This window comes from Rhamphochromis longiceps, linkage group LG13 (genome assembly GCF_057381845.1).
Source record: "Rhamphochromis longiceps isolate RC_006_pf linkage group LG13, R_longiceps_female_GT1.1, whole genome shotgun sequence".
NCBI classification, from domain to species: domain Eukaryota; kingdom Metazoa; phylum Chordata; class Actinopteri; order Cichliformes; family Cichlidae; genus Rhamphochromis; species Rhamphochromis longiceps.
The window spans coordinates 17,186,893-17,204,818 of NC_140569.1; the positions used below are offsets into that span (position 1 = coordinate 17,186,893).

At 41.0% G+C, this 17,926-nt stretch overlaps 1 protein-coding gene across 3 annotated transcripts in view; it reads right to left on the reverse strand.

The window, feature by feature from the left end:
* mark1 (MAP/microtubule affinity-regulating kinase 1) overlaps positions 1-17,926 on the reverse strand; it is a 37,513-nt gene that overhangs the window by 11,342 nt on the left and 8,245 nt on the right. For all 3 annotated transcript variants that reach the window (XM_085428050.1, XM_085428051.1, XM_085428052.1), the window contains exons 3-8: positions 15,138-15,191; positions 3,341-3,389; positions 2,304-2,369; positions 1,969-2,039; positions 569-625; positions 226-462 (exon numbers count right to left, since the gene is read on the reverse strand). In XM_085428050.1, coding sequence (XP_085284176.1) covers positions 226-462; positions 569-625; positions 1,969-2,039; positions 2,304-2,369; positions 3,341-3,389; positions 15,138-15,191 — 534 coding nt within the window. The remainder of the gene's footprint in view (positions 1-225; positions 463-568; positions 626-1,968; positions 2,040-2,303; positions 2,370-3,340; positions 3,390-15,137; positions 15,192-17,926) is intronic.

The following is a 17,926-nucleotide window of genomic DNA, read 5'->3' on the forward strand; positions in this document are numbered from 1 at the left end:
GACCCAAGTGCAATATGATCTTAAGATCAGATGATTACATAAGCATTTTATCTGAAACACACAGAGCACTTTATCGACATGTGGACAGCCAGAGGTGGAAAGTGCTCACAGAGAAAAAACTTTTCCAAGCTTATCACCAGTTGCAACATTAAAATTTCCAAGTAGTTCCTGAGTCAATATGAACTACTTAGAACAAACAAACAAACAAACAAAACAGCTGCCCACCTTTAGGTTCTGTCCATCAAAGGGCAGTGAGCCGCTGACCAGTGTGTAGAGGATAACCCCTAGACTCCAGACATCCACCTCTGGACCATCGTACTTCTTCCCCTGGAAGAGTTCGGGAGCAGCGTATGGCGGAGAGCCACAGAAAGTATCCAGTTTGCTGCCCACAGTGAACTCATTGCTGAAGCCGAAATCAGCTATCTTGATGTTCATATCTGCATCTAACAACAGGTTCTCTGCCTGCAGTGAAGAGAAAAAGAGGCAAAGCACACCGTGGACTGTCAACACCGACAGGAAGTGACTGATGTGGATAATCGTGAGGAGAAATTGTCTCACAAACTTTCACCTTTAGATCTCTGTGTACTATCCTCCTCTGGTGACAATACTGCACTGCAGACACAATCTGAAATATTAAAAAAAAACAAAAAACAAAACAGGCATCATGACAGTTAAATACATGTACAATATCATGTACATTACATAGAAATGCACACAAACTGCAGCCTTTTCTTTATTGATTAATCAAACCGGTGTTTGTTCACAAACTGTTTTCGTAGGACTAGCTGGTGATTCTAAGGGTGCTTTCACACCGATAGCTTGTTTACTCTGAATCAGTTGATGAGTTTGTAAACTAGCAGCTTCATCCCAGGGTTTGGTTTGGTTTCACACAGACAAAAATCCAAGTGAAATCCAAGTGAACCAAAACGCATCACAACAAACCACGTGAGAACATTCAGCGCACTCATTGGCTGGGGCGGGAGCAACAAAGGTATATACAGGAAGAAGGTGTTGGGTGAGAAAACTGAATTTACATTCATTTCAGTTAGTTGCTAGCCCATGCAGACCTTTGCACATCTATAGTATCTTCCTGCAGTTAGAATAAAAAACAAAACAAAAATACGTTTCTACGGGATTTTTGTTTTTTAACTTAAACTTGTAACATACACCAGGGTAGTTGGTTCAGATCGGGGTTGGATTACGTTCACACCATAAATGAACCGTTCCAGACCACCTCCCCCCAGTTGTCACGGTGCGGTTGTTTTGTCTGATCACACCTGCACAAACTAACTGCATGAAAGGGGAAAATTAACCAGAATCAGAGTTCGATTTCCACAGGTGTGGAAACCCCTTAAATTAGCCACAGATGTGAATATAACTGCAAAAGACTAGCTACCTGATCAGGTGCACCTCGCCTCTCATGCTATGCCAGCTGGAAAAGGCTTCAGACCCTCCAGTGAAATTAATATTTGAATTAGCAGTTAAGAAAAATAGAAGGCTGGATATTGTATAAGATTCTTGCAGTGACATTGTTTATCTCAAAACGTGAGACAAACAAACAAAGAGAGCTTTCATGCAAGCAAAACATTTTATTAGTATTTGCACATGATCTTTAATCAAGCTATTATTTAAAAGAGGCCACAAACCTGCATGCACTCAGACATAAATGAACACATCTGGATTTTGACCCTGTCGACGTTACACCGAAGGAAAAAGAATAAAAATAAAATTGAATTCTGTTCACTTTCAGGCCAAGCATGAAAGGAAACTAGTAAATTCACAAACTACTGTAGATGCCTTATTGCTCCTGCAGCACCACTAGATGTCAGAGCAGCATCTAAAAGGAAGTTGTTCCCTCTTTCCTCTGCAGTCAGTGATAAAGCTTGATCTTGGTGCATGCAGTCTTCTCTCAAAAAACAGTAAGGGAATGACGACAGAGGCGTGAGCGCTGCGATACTGATGACTCACCTGTCTGAACTTGGCTCTGGCCTCCTTCTCCTTCATTCTGCCGTGAGCCACTAGATAGTCAAACACTTCACCTGTAGAAAGAAGAAATATATAATTATCAATAAGTATATTGATAAAAATCACATCAATAACCATGTACTAATGCTTGCTTTGAGGTAACCCAACAAATAACATGTTTAATATTTAATTTGAAATGGTGACTAGCTGGAGTGACAGATTTGTAAATAAGCATTTTTGCAATGAATTTTAGAGTTAAACTAACACAACAGAGTGACACTCAGAAAAATTAACAAAATGTCACCTGTTTGGTGGACATGAATTAATGCTTCACTTACCACCACTGGCATACTCCATCACCAAATAAAGAGTCTTCTCTGTTTCAATCACCTCAAACAATTTCACTGCAGGAGAAAGTGGGGAAAGGAGGCAGAGATGAAGTAAATCAAAAGCTAATTGAAGGTTGTGATTTGGTGTAAGCTGAGCTTGCTGGTCTGGTCTATCCTAATGCAATAAAACTCTTAACAGAGTCTGAATGGTGCCAGCATGGTACAAAGTGGCATTAAACCATTTGCTAACTATGCTTGTACTTTTGTACAGTCAGATCAAGATGTGATCATTTCTTTATATTTTTCTAGGAAAATGGGAAGCAGGTTCTGCAATTTATTTAAACAAGTTCAAACACACAGTAGATAAGACAAAACAGAGTTTCTGCAACTCTAAGGAGCCTAAAAGTCAATATTTGGTATGACTACCTTCATTCTTTAACACAGCCTGAACTGTAGTTTAAGTAGTTGTCAGGAATAGTTCTCAAGACATCTTGATGGACATTTAAAGCTCTTCTTTGGATGTTGGCGGCCTCTTATTCTGTTTACTCTCAAGTTGATCCCACTCTGCTTTTTCACCCAGACTCTGGGGAGGCCAACATGACTGATAGTGTTCCTTTGTGTGTTTTTCTATTCCAGGTATGCTTTTACTGTATTTGGCAGTGTTTTGGGGATCACTGTCACGCTGACGAATGAAAACCTTTGCTTCAATCAGACACTTTCCAGGTGATATTGCATGGCATGGAGGAGATTTCCCTGCAGCCAATGTTCCAAGAAAAACTTTAAAAGTCCTTAAGAAAGCCTAGAGAACTATTGCTCAAGACGAGCTAAGAAGAAAAGAAAAAAATGAGGTGTGGATCATGAGTTTTGGACAGTATTCTAAGTAAAAGAATAATTTGCAGAAGGAAAGTACAATCTTATCAAAGTGTGAGATGTTTTCATGGATAAGGCAGTAACTTAATGGGGATCGCTTGTTACACAGTGTGCTTTCACAGGGAAATACTAATCCAAACTCACTGAGGGTCTTGTAGGTTGCTGTTTGGGCTTACCTATATTTGGATGATTCAAAATCTTCATTATTCTGACTTCCCTGAAGAGCTGTAGAGACAGACAGGAACATTTAATGCACCCACAAACATGTCAAATGAAATTACAATCAATGAGCACTTAGTGTCAGCTCGGGCTCTGCTGGGAAAGCACTTATTAAGCACTGATTAGAGGAGTTAAGTGAAGGGAACTCAGCCACAATAAATTACACAGATCTTCGAAACCATAAGAGAACCTGAGGATGACAGGACAACTGGACTGTGTGAAGCAACATGGCGCAGCGACAACATTGTGCTAAACCCTGCCCTACACAGACAGGGTAGAGAATTACATCTCCACCGACACGCTGCAGTCCAGCAAGCCGGCCAATCGGTTGTCCAAACAGCCAGTCAGCAGCATCGCACGCACAGCCAGCCACTGCAGAGAGGCAGTACACAGGCTCAGAGCCAGTCAGACATCTGCTGCCTAATGTAATCATCTTAGCATGCAAAAAAGATGCAGAAATGATGCTGATGCCTTAGTCACATAACTGTAGAAAACAAAATGTAGAAGAAGGTTCCTCTACTGCAGAGGGAGAAAGTTTCTACCCAGCCACAGGAGGCTAAAGGAAAATCTAATTTCTCTGAGCCTCCCTGTGCAACATCTGAGTGATGAGTCAGAAAGCAGAATCATTTAAAACTCAGTCTTGGCACGGCTGTTTATGTCAGACGAGCTTCTGCAGCCACTTAGAGGTGCTGTTGAATCGTCTACATTCTGCTGATTCTCAGCAGAGCTCTGCTGAGGTTGTGTTTGAGTGTTAAATTTCAACGCCAACACGACTGGGATTTCACACCTGAGGCAGAACACAGATTTTTGCCATTTGCTGGCTTCGACTCAGTGAAAACTGAGCGACGCTTTGATCCACGGTCTTTTCTAAAAACGAGGAAAAATATGTCGTTATCGAATGTGTCAAATTAAACGAAGAGAATGGATACTGTATTGTGGTGTGTGTGTCTATATGAGCGTGTTTGTTCGACTTCTTTCAGTGGCCTTTTAGGTCTTACATAAGTGCCGGGATAGTCTATGTTTCTAGGTCATCAAACACAGCTATTACACCAGTGTGAGCAGGCCTGACTCTGTGGGACCTCTGAGCCACAGTCTGGTTCAACAAAATGCAGGTACTCACTCTCACTCTAATTCTTTCTTTGGGTCCCTGTCTCTACTTGCTCACCTGCCTCACTTTTTCTTTTCTTCCTCTCATAACATCCAAAAAACACACCCACGCCCACACACGAATAATGCAAGAAAAAGTCTCAAGTTTTCTTAAACCTAAACAACACTTTTTCCCCCAAACAAGTGTGGTTTGAAGACTAGCATAGATTGTTTCCCAGTGCCACAGAGCTCCGTTGTTGTCCGGAAAATATTAAAACCACATCAGTAAGGCACACTCGGTGGCATTTTCCCTCTTTACAATGTAGATGGGCACTGTAGTTTATTCAGAGGCAAGCCCACACTCCTCCCACTGCTCTAAATGTTCTCAACAGTACAAAATAAGCAGTCCAAGACATTTTTTTTGTAAATAAATCTTCATCATAAAGTTTCAAAAATGTCCTTTTCATCGTCATGTTAATGACATTTATTGACAATAGCAAAAAAATGTAATTATATTTCATCCCTATTAAGTAAGCGAGCTTCTTTGGCGTTTCATGACAGATCACAGTAATACAGACATATCTGAATTTCATTTTATAGCTTTTCACCGTTTTAATTATCAGGCCCAAAAGAGATGCACTGGCCAGCTGAGCAGCACCAAAAGGCCCGAAAGACCACAGAAGACAACTAAACCGGATGCTAAAAGAATGATTTCCATTATTAAGAAGAACAACTTCTCAGCAATTAACCAAATCAAGAACACTCCTGAGAAGGCAGATGTATAACTGTCAAAGTCTACAATGAAGAGACGCCTTCATGAATGCAAATGTAGAGGATCTACAAGGTGCAAACCACTGGCTACACTCAAGAACAAGAAGGTCAGGTTAGACTTAGGCAGGTCATACCACATGACCTGTCTAACATGGTGGAGGCTAGGGGTGGGGGGAAAAAATTGATACTGTGTAGTATCGTGATATTTTGTTTGCTAATAATGTATCGATACAGGGACAGCAGAAATCGATATTTTGTTACAAAAAAGGTTTTTGTGCTCAGAGCATGTTGATCCTTTTTCTGAGCAAGAATCCTGACATTCCTTCACTGTCCAAATGTGTTTAACTTTTTCTTTGGCAGCAATAAACATGACAGTTTACTTATTTTAATTTAAGACATGTTTTATTTTAATTAAGTTTAAAACTTTTTTCCATCCATCCATTCGCTTCCGCTTATCCTTTTTTTTTTTCAGGGTCGCGGGGGGCGCTGGAGCCTATCCCAGCTGTCATAGGGCGAGAGGCGGGGTACACCCTGGACAGGTCGCCAGTCTGTCGCAGGGCCAACATACAGGGACAGACAACCATTCGCACATTCACACCTAGTGACAATTTGGGTTATCCAATTAACCTATCCCCACTAGTGGGGATAGGTTTAAAACTTTTTTATTTAATGTAAAATGATATTTTGTTTTAATTTACTTTCAAATTCTTCAGTTGCTGAATGGGCTGCATAGTTTTCATAAATTTCATAGTTCAAAATAGCTATAATTGTACCAGATGGTTGCATTCAGTTAAGCTGGGCTAGACTGTAATACAAACCGTTCAGTTTGTCAACAATAAAACTGACTGAAATGAGAGAAAGACTGAGTGCGAGACTTTGATATTAGATAAAATGAATATTGATAAAGTTTACCTTTATGTACAGAATCTGAATATCGCAAAATATTTAAAAAAAACTTGCAATAATATCGTATCGTGCGTTAAGTATTGTGATAATATCGTATCGTGGGATGTATGGTTCCCACCTCTAGTGGAGGCGGTGTTATGCCGTGAACATGTATTGCTGCTAGTGGAAGGAGGTCACTGTTGGGTCGCCGGTGTTTACTGATGATGTGACAGCTGATAGAAGTAGCAGGATGAATTCTGAACAAGTGCACAAGGCGATACTCTGTGTGCTCATTTCTGCTCATTTCGCCAAATGCTGCAAAACTGAATTAACAGCACACAACCTAAGAGTTTCTCAAGGCAAAGAAATTGGATATTCTTCAATGCCCAAGTCAGTCGCGTGATCTCAACTCAACAGAGCATGGTTTTCAGGTACTGAAGGCGAAACTGAATGCAGATCAACCCACAAACAAGCAGCATCTGAATGTGGCTGCAGTGACGGGCCCTCACAGAGGATCTCATGGGAGGAAACAGCGTTTGGTGATCTTTAGTGACTGACTGCAAAGGATTTTCATCAAACTATCAAAAACAGTCCTTATATTTAAAATTATGTTAGTTTGTCCAAATACTTGTGAGCAACTATGTATGAAAATTAAATGGTTAATAGGAAATTTTTGTTAAACATCTTTGCATTAAAGCTGAAAGTCTGCACTTCCATCACATGTTGACTGATTTCAAATTCACTGTGCAAAAACTTTTAGCATCCCTCTCATGGCTTTGTACCTAATCTGTGTGATCTATTTCTGTACTAATATGAAAACAGTTTACAGCATATTAACAGGCACAAATATAGAGTTCCTACAGATTGAGTGTATGGTGTTCACTTGTACGATGTACATGTACGATATATACACTCACGTTTATACATTAATGCAACTATTTTGAGATTGACATTTTAAAGGAATGTGTGCATGCAGATTTTATAGCCTGAATTTGTTATGGGACAAAAATCTTCCTGATCCAAGTGCCTCAGAATAGCAGGCTTCTGCATGGCAAACCTTGCTCCATACTCATCAACTGCCATGTTGGCCTGAGAGGTTCCCCCGTGGTAACAAAGTCAATTAGAGTGGAAACACACTGACACAATAACCAGAAGATCTACCGCACTACACAAGAATAAAAAACAACCCCCCCCCCCAAAAAAAGTTAGAACCTCCGATACACATCCATCCATGCACGTGCTTTAATATCTGATGCATTGGTCAAGACAGAAAATCTGTAATATTCTGGATGAGTGATGAATTATAGAGGCAGTGCTTTATCTCAGTCTCTTATCTCTTCCCGTCTCTGCCTTGTTCCGCCTCTCTTTCTCTCTCTCTCGTTTGCGTCATTGCCCTAAAGCCCCTCACATGGGAAGCACGCGTGCAGCCACTTGGAAACAAAAATTAGAACAAATCTGAGAAGGGCAGTGGAAAACGGCAACAACAAACACTGTGTCTGTCGATATAAGCTCAATAAGGATGTAGCCACCATGCAGGCTGACAGGAGATAATGAGTTAGCGGTCTTTGATCCAATCTACTATTAATATCAATAATATCTACAGATGCAGGAAGGGGGGGGGGGGGGGGTCACAGCCTGGCATAAAGCAGATTTTCAGGTAGACAAGGATTACAGAAAGAGCTACAAAAACAACAAATTTGCATCGCACACATCATTTGCAATGCGGTTGAATCTCAGTAGTCTGTGCCAGTGACCTACTTCCAGCCACCCAGAGGCACCCAGTCTCCCAAACTAGCCTTAATTACAGCAGTCCCCATACAGAAGGAGCAGATATCAGACTGGGAACACTTACAAGAACTGGCTGGACTATTTCAGTCACAGCAGCACAGCTGCTCATTCAACATGGAGATTATTGATAGGATGAGTAGTCTGGAAGCCCTCATCCCTCTAATGGGTACGTGCGTGCATGTTTAAAGTGCTCAAATATTACATAAAAAAACCACATATCAGTAAATAACCATAGCTTTCTGTTTTTCCAAGAAAGACAGTGAGAGACAAAGACAAACAGACAGGCATCACTGATATTCAGGAAACAATCCCATCCTCGACTCCCAAGGTGCTAAAACCCAACAAGAAAAGGCACACATCTTTTTCAATCACTCTGCAACTATGAGCCACTCGTTATTCATAATCCACAAAACCAAAACACACTTTACTTACACCAAAACTCATTTTAACGCTTGTATAATATGTCTTATGGAACAGAAAATATTCACAAACATGTAAATCTGTGCATATCTTAGCCAGCGTTTCAGTTGTGTTATGATTCACCTCAAACACAAGTGCTGCCCGTCCAATCACCTTCCGCTCATCTGAACAAGACCAAAGCTTCGCTAGCCCATAGGCTCAACAGCGTTTCATTGGCTAATGCAGAATGGCAGGCACAAGACAGACATCAACAACACCCATTTACAAGAGCTTGACCCCATAGTGAGCTTTTTGTAGAATACACAAACAGAGTCGCCGTGTATTGTTCGGAGCAGTTTCTCACACAGTCAGACTCGGATATAAGAGTGAGGGTAAAGGTTGGTACTGCAGCTTTGAGCCATGTTAAAAATAATAACTAGAGAAGCTGCCAGTGTTTCTGGGGTTTAATTTACCCTCTTCATGCTCTTCAGTCTTTTACATGTCATGTGTAACAGAAGAGAACCACATGCCAATCATGCAACCTTCCATATTTCACTGGCGTCTTTTAAGCGATGAAAAAGAAAACAACTCTTACAGTGGGGCAAAAAAGTATTTAGTCAGCCACCGATTGTGCAAGTTCCCCCACCTAAAATGATGACAGAGGTCAGTAATTTGCACCAGAGGTACACTTCAACTGTGAGAGACAGAATGTCAAAAAAAAAAATCCATGAATCCACATGGTAGGATTTGTAAAGAATTTATTCGTAAATCAGGGTGGAAAATAAGTATTTGGTCAATAACAAAAATACAACTCAATACTTTGTAACATAACCTTTGTTGGCAATAACAGAGGTCAAACGTTTACTGTAGGTCTTTACCAGGTTTGCACACACAGTAGCTGGTATTTTGGCCCATTCCTCCATGCAGATCTTCTCGAGAGCAGTGATGTTTTGGGGCTGTCGCCGAGCAACACGGACTTTCAACTCCCGCCACAGATTTTCTATGGGGTTGAGGTCTGGAGACTGGCTAGGCCACTCCAGGACTTTCAAATGCTTCTTACGGAGCCACTCCTTTGTTGCCCGGGCGGTGTGTTTTGGATCATTGTCATGTTGGAAGACCCAGCCTCGTTTCATCTTCAAAGTTCTCACTGATGGAAGGAGGTTTTGGCTCAAAATCTCACGATACATGGCCCCATTCATTCTGTCCTTAACACGGATCAGTCGTCCTGTCCCCTTGGCAGAAAAACAGCCCCATAGCATGATGTTTCCACCCCCATGCTTCACAGTAGGTATGGTGTTCTTGGGATGCAACTCAGTATTCTTCTTCCTCCAAACACGACGAGTTGAGTTTATACCAAAAAGTTCTACTTTGGTTTCATCTGACCACATGACATTCTCCCAATCCTCTGCTGTATCATCCATGTGCTCTCTGGCAAACTTCAGACGGGCCTGGACATGCACTGGCTTCAGCAGCGGAACACGTCTGGCACTGCGGGATTTGATTCCCTGCCGTTGTAGTGTGTTACTGATGGTGACCTTTGTTACTTTGGTCCCAGCTCTCTGCAGGTCATTCACCAGGTCCCCCCGTGTGGTTCTGGGATCTTTGCTCACCGTTCTCATCATCATTTTGACCCCACGGGATGAGATCTTGCGTGGAGCCCCAGATCGAGGGAGATTATCAGTGGTCTTGTATGTCTTCCATTTTCTGATGATTACTCCCACAGTTGATTTTTTTCACACCAAGCTGCTTGCCTATTGTAGATTCACTCTTCCCAGTCTGGTGCAGGTCTACAATACTTTTCCTGGTGTCCTTCGAAAGCTCTTTGGTCTTGGCCATGGCGGAGTTTGGAGTCTGACTGTTTGAGGCTGTGGACAGGTGTCTTTTATACAGATGATGAGTTCAAACAGGTGCCATTCATACAGGTAACGAGTGGGGGACAGAAAAGCTTCTTACAGAAGACGTTACAGGTCTGTGAGAGCCAGAGATTTTCCTTGTTTGAGGTGACCAAATACTTATTTTCCACCCTAATTTACGAATAAATTCTTTACAAATCCTACCATGTGAATTCATGGATTTTTTTTTCACATTCTGTCTCTCACAGTTGAAGTGTACCTCTGGTGCAAATTACTGACCTCTGTCATCATTTTAAGTGGGGGAACTTGCACAATCGGTGGCTGACTAAATACTTTTTTGCCCCACTGTATTTACAGATTACAAAGAGAAAGCGCTGGGATGATGGGATGAGCGCAGCGTTTGCTCGGAGGGGATTAGCGGAGAGGCCTATTTTAGGGCTAAAATGCCTAAAACCATGACAACGTCAACAACCCTGACCACAGATGACATGTGATGCATTTCCTGTGGCGAATCTCAGGAGGTGCTTTGGATGCTAAGCTGACCTCATTTCCTGTTGGGGCTGAAACCACCTCAAAGTCACATCAGGGCCAATGGGCCATAAAGAAAAAGAGGGGAGGTTCGCTGTAACCTCATGACTCATTTTGGCCTCTGCTAACCCCTCTTTAAAATCAAGTGATCGGGACACTGTGGGCTCACACAGATATGCTTAAAAAAATAAGTGTTAAAGTGCTGTTTGATGTGAAATAAAGCTAATTCTAATCAGAGAGGATGCTAGCTACACTAATGCATAAATGTGTGCATAATGTTGCCAAAAATGACAAAAAAAATCCCCAGAGATTCTGCCAGCTAGAGCCTTCTGCATAAACCAAATATCTTCTGCTTATGTCTCTGTGTGTCATACAGGTTTGCGTGTATGTGCATGCGTGTGGTAGTAAAAGATCTGACAGGGCGATGGTTGTGCCTACAGTGCCAGATGGTGAGCCCACAGCCTGGCTCCTCTGAGACCATAAAAAGAAATATTAGTGGCATTTTGACAGGCTAACATGAAAGAGTGGCAGGGAGTGTAGGAATAATGTGGCCCAATCAGGCATCTCAAACCCACACTGAAACAGAGTCAGCATGAATGGCTCAAATGTTCTCCATGTTTGCCCTGCGTACAAAAGGTCTAATCAAGTCCAGATTAGTTTTTTTTTTTTTAAATGCACTGGACAATCCTTCTCGATCCACGTATTTAGTGTTGCCTCCAGATATAGTTTACTTAGCTATGCAGACCAGCATTTTAACCATGAAAATCTACATCACACGATAATCAATTTGCTGTCCAGACAGCTGTGTAGTAAAAATACAAAAACTACTATGATACCGATGTCGAAAGGGGGGAATTTGTGTATAGCTGCTTAAATTTTGCATCTACTCATTGGTGAAGGGTCATAGAGCAGCCCAAACAGCCTCAAGCATTACAGTGAAATTAGGTCTAGACTTGTAATTTGAAGAGTGCCTTCAACAAAATCGCTTATTTTAATATACTCACTTTATTAGGTAGACACAAATTCCATTGCTCGCTAATGCAAATATGACATCATTAAATCAACTGGCAGCAACTCTGAGCATTTAGGACATTCAAACCCAGTATAAGAATGAAGAAGAAAGGTGATTTAAATGACTTTAAATGGCCAGAAGACAGGCGAAAAGCGACATTCTGTCTTGAGCTGAATGTAACAGTAATTCAAATAATCACTCGTTACAACCAAGTTGTGCAGAAGAGCATCTCTGAACGCACATGTCAGACCTTGAAGGAACTGGCTACAGCAGAAGACCACAGCAGGTTCCACTCCTGTCAGCTAAGAGCAGGAACCTGAGGGTACAATTTATACAGGCTCACCAATTAGAAGATTGGAAAAATGTTTCCTGGTCTGATGAATCTCGATATCTGCTGCAGTGTTCAGAACCTAGAGTTCAAATTTAGCATGAACAAATGCCACATATCAGTGGTGGTGTAATGGTGTGGGGGATATTTCGTTGGCACACTTTGGGGTCTTTAATACCAAATGAGCATCATTTAAACACCACAGCATAGCTGAGTATTGTTGCTGACAATGTCAATCCCTTTATGACCACAGTGTAGCCATGGTCTGATGGTCGTTTCCAGTGGAATAACGCACCATGTCACAAAGCTCAGATTTCTTGAACATGACCGTGAGTTCACTGTACTCAAAAGGTCTCCACAGTCACCAGATCTCAATCCAATAGAGCACCTTTGGGATGTGGTGGAACAGGAGATTCATGGATCCTGGATGTGTGCTATCATGTCAATACAGACTAAAATCTCTGAGGAATGTTTCCAGCAGCAGAATTAATGGTTCTGAAGACAAAAGAGGGTCCAGCCAAGCGCTAGTAACGTGTACCCAACAAAGTGACCAGGATGAATATTTTGTACACCCAGGAAACATTTAAGAGTGAATGAAAAATCTAAATATCATGACTGACTTTGGTAAGATCATGGTTTGTTTTGTTTTATTTTAATCTTAAATATTGTAAAGGTTTTCTTTTTTGGTTCTTTTTTTTTTTAAAAACCTTAACTGTGTTTTCTTGAATTTTAATTATAACTGGACTGAAAAATAAATAAACAAACAAATGTGAACCTAACTGAAAATGCGTCAGCCTGCCAGGGTGTGACTTGGGGGATTTTAATGGAGAATAGAACAGAAACATAAAGGGAAATGCTAGATTTATTAGACGACACAATACAAACGCATCATAGAAAAAAAGAATCTCCATAATCTTGTTTTCATCATCGTTAAAAGCAAAAACCATGGCTGAAAATAAAATTAGATCTATGAAAAGCTCTGATAAAATGCGAGATTAAATTATCCACACTACATATTATAGCACAGTGGTGATTTCTCATTTTTGCACTCTCGATGCCCACTTGTTATTATTTTTCCAGCCTTTCAACTGATAATCAGCAGCAATACAAACCTCCAAAAAAACAGGAAACAGAGCAAATGACTGCAATGTTGCTTCTCTTTGGTTTTTCCAAGGCATTATTTGATCAGTCCAAGGTCGAAAGAGTGCCCAAGCAGAAAACTGTATATAAAAAGCACATGTTCCCTTTAATGTATTCGTGATGGAGCTTTTACAAGGGTAGCATAGGACACTCTGGGTCAATGAGACGATCGATTCAGTCCAGGAGACGGCTGCTGCATTACAAGACGAGCTTCTGCATTGCAGATGGCATATCTGTATACTATTACGGGAATCTACAGTATGGAGCAGAGGGCGTGAAAATATATAACTGTGTACATGCTCCAAATAAGGATACATAACAAGACTCTACAGTTGATACAAATACAGAACATTTGACATCATCTGCTAATGTGAATGCAAATGCCAATGTACTGTATGATGTAATATTAAAAACACTTTATCCCCTATATATTAAAAAAAGCTGTATAAGTGCTGCAGCTCACATATGAAAGCCCACTGAATAATTGATCAACTGGGCTGCACGGTCACGTGATACATCTGTCCTGCTACATTCAACACTACACAGCGGACAACCCAACCCATCCGGTATGAAACTCCTCATGACCCAATCTGGCAGTGTCCCAGTCAGTTTCTATGCAGAATATTAATCCACCACATACGCACAAAACAAAATGTTCATTACCCTCACTTTGTGCACAGATTAGAAACCACACAATAGGCTGCGACACAAAAGAGCTCAAACAACGAGAATTATCTCGGTCAGATTAGATGAGCGTGGAACTGAGAGCTTGAAACTCTCACAGCAACTACACACTGATTGGCTAAAGAATTGCCGTCGGATCCCATTAAGATCCAAGACAATTGCAGGAATATAATCGTGTTAGAAATGCCCTGATAGGCGAAAAACCACCGTGTTTTACAGATGCCAAAGAAGGACTTCGGCAGTGAACCAGATTTGGTCTCACAATAGCCCTTTATGATTACACTCTGCTTGATTAGGCCAGCCTTCACTCACTCACCGAGTTCACTCATCTCATCTCCATTCAGACCAACATAAGGTGGAAGCACTATTTAGAAGCTAATCGCAATTATTTTGTCATTAAGAAGCTTGTAGGGGGCAACATTTTCCCACCCTGGTGGCCTACAAAGACACCATCAAGTGTCATTTATGTAGGTGTGGTTGTTATAATTGTCCATTATCAAAATGAGTCAGTCAGTTGCTAGGTAATTTTTTCATCTTTTACAAAAACCGGAAAGTAAAAGAGCAGCAGCGCTGGTGAGCCGCGCTACGATAATGTCATGATCATGAAAAGAATTCCAGTCAGTCAGCTGCACACCTGATTTATTTTTAGACTCGCAGTAGGTGATGTTGGCAGCTCTTGCTTTCCTTCCACATGTTCTAATCTGCGATGATGACTGTATGTGTACCGGTCTGTGCATTTACTTGGATAGCTTTCTTTGTGAGGACTGGCTTAAGTTTAAAACCACTGGAGTGACGAAATTTAGGGAAAGTGAGGAGCTTTTGAGCACTCCTTCCCTTTTCACATATATTCAAAGACCTATTTGAAGATGAACCTGGATTAGCCTGGTTTGAGAGCTAATAATGCAATATATGGACAAAGAGCACAAAGATAACCACGTGTGTTTAATGGGAGTCAGTAATCAGGAAACAGTCCCACAGCCTTTTTTCTAATTGGTTATGACTGCTAGACAAGGGAAGTGACAAACCGGACAGCAAGTGTATTTTTAGCTGCCCGTAACCACAAACAACAGAGTCAGGAGTGAAGGAGGTTGTGGCTGGAGATTAAACAAGCCCTGTGGTCTCTCCTGAGTACATCTGATTACATTATGTAAAATAGCACATCCTGAGTTCAAAGAGCAAAGAACAGAGTGGGGAGAACTCGGGAAAGACTATCGGAAAAGCCCACGAACACTGTAACCAAGACATCAATGTTACCATGTGGTCATAAAACATAAACTCACCTTCTGTAGGCTGGTTGGATTCAGCTGGGTTTTGTCTATTATCTTCACCGCCACCTAGAGAGAGAAAAGACAGGAAGACAGGGGAAGTAAAAGAAAGGGAGGGAAGGGGGGAGAGAGAGCGGGATGCAGACAGGAAAAAAATAAAAGATAACCAAGATGTCAAAGCTAATTCCAGTTTTGTATTTGTGCAGTTAAAACTTTCATTGAAATGAATTCTTATTATTTCACTATTGTGCGGTGAGGTGACTTTGTCAAAACATGTCACAGCTGAATCATCCATTCAGCCTGAACACACCTAAAAGCTTCTCTATTCAGTAATTCATTAAGACGTGAAGCATTGATTTGCAGAGATCAAAGCAGAAATACAAATTCCCTCTTGACTATGACTATACTGTGAATCAAGAGCCTTTACACACTGAGAAAGGCAACTTAAAGCAGGGAGCAAGAAAAGTTTGGGTAAATATTCTCAATTGGCAACCATGTCAGCAGTCATTTGCATCCATCTCAATAATCACCCCAAAGTGCTTGAGGAAACTGACATAGTCTCCTCACTTTGAGAGCTCAGCAGCTTTCACTGACTATCTGTGCCATACTGCAGAGTCAAAAGCGAGCCACTATATTATCTTGAGAAGTTTTAGTTTTTCATACACTGATATGTTGCCCCCCACCCCTTAGCTCCCTTGTAGCACACATAAAGTCATCCTGTACTACTAAATTCTCAGGTTAAACACCATTTAATGTCTGAGCTGATTGCTCACACACAAGTCTAGAAAAGTTCACAGCTGCATGTGTGAAAAAAAGTGCTATGCTAAGCTTTTTTTATATGCGTAAATAAATTAGAATGACAGTTTTTATAGCCTAACCACAGGTAATTACCATAAAATCTTTTCTTAGCCTGACTACAGAGAGCAAAGGGGTCTAAGGATCAAACTAGTAGCTGTTTGCTGACTTGATATTTGAAATCCTTCACGCGTTTTACAGCCTCCATATGTCTCTTGAGACTCTTCAACCAACTGACAGTATCAAAGCTCTTAAAGATGCGTTTGTTCCTTCTTTTTGCACTGTACTTTGTACTGAATGGATGCTGTTGTCTCAATTCAGAACTGGAAAGGAGAAGCTGCTGTTGGCTTTGGTGCTAAGATAATATATTCATAAAATGCATTAATAAAGCAAACAGAAAAATATCGAATTAACATCTGTGCAGTTAAAAATTAACTTAGTCTGTCAAAGTTCCACTTTCCTGATCGAATAAACCAGTAGGTTACAGAACGCTGTGTTGTTTGCCCAACTTTATTGCACCAAATGGCGCATGTAAATGTACGTACTTTTTATTACATTGCACAAAGTTAGCATATCACACGTATGGGGACAGAGCATGAGTCCAGCTATAACTGTGAATGCTGTCCATGGCTGCAGTTTGGACTTAACCAAAAGAATCTGTATCTTGGATTTACACTAAGTAACAATACAGGAGAATTTAAAGATGCATAAACGTATTTGCTCGTCTGCCATTCTTATAGGGTTTAATGTGATTTCAGCCCACCCTTAGCAGCAATAAAAACTTCAACTCTTCTGGGAAGATTTTCCACAAGGTTTAGGAGTGTTTCTGGGAATATTTGATCATTCTTCCAGAAGTGCATTTGTGAGATCAAACACTGATGTTGGACGAGAAACAACCCCACATCATAATTCCATCTCCACCAAAACTTAACACTTGGCACAACGCAGTCAGAACAGTACCATTCTCCTGGGAACCCCCAAACACAAACTCATCCATTTGATTGTCATATGAACAAGCATGATTTGTCACTCTAGAGAAAAGGTTTCCAATGCTCTAGAGTCCAGTGATGGCATGCTTTACACCACACCAAAACTTTGCATTCTGATGGAAAGCTTGGCTGCAGCTGCTGGGCCATTGAAACTCTTCATACAAAAATCTCCATGTGCAGTTCTTAAACTACTTTATCTTTAATAGCAAGGTCATCTCATGGCTGGACTTCTTCCACAGGTGGCATCGTATCACGGTACCATGCTGGAATTTACTGAGCTCCTGAGAGCAATTCATTCTTTCACAAATGTTTGCAGAAGCAGCCTGCAAACATGAGACAGGCGATTTTATTCACCTGTGGCTATGGAAGTGAATAACTTCTGGAAATATAGTGAATGTATCACACAGTGACAAAGCCCTAGGTTTTAACATTTTGTTGGGTATAGGAGTTGCACGACTCATCTCAAATCAAGTGATTTATACAACATTATTGTAGGATGTGTCCCCCCCCCACACTCTACCCCCAGGGAGCTGTGCCTTAACCATGATCTCCAATCATAACCATGTCTAACATTAGAAGTATCATAGGAGCGGATCTTGAAGAGATTTTGTCATCATCTATGTTCATCTGCTGAATTACATTCTAGCACAAAGATTGTAACCTCTGTAGAAGACACACTGATAACATTAAAGATGAATAATATCACAAAAACATACATTTTTTCTAAAGCATTACTGTGCCTCTGGCCTTATAAGAGCTTAATAAGCATGCTTCAGTGGATGCAGGCTGTTGGTAAGCCTGGTAAGGGGGGAAACCAGCAAGCAGATGCTGAGTCATGGTGATGAGAATACAGGTTATTCATCTAAAACCACTTTCCCTAAGAACTATGGCACAAATTGTTTTGTAATTTAATTTGATACAACCCCAGAAGCCAAACTTGATAATAACACCAAGAAACAGTCTAACAGGGAGAGGATGGAGCAAAGTGAAAGACTGCAGAAAGGCCTACTATGTGTAGAA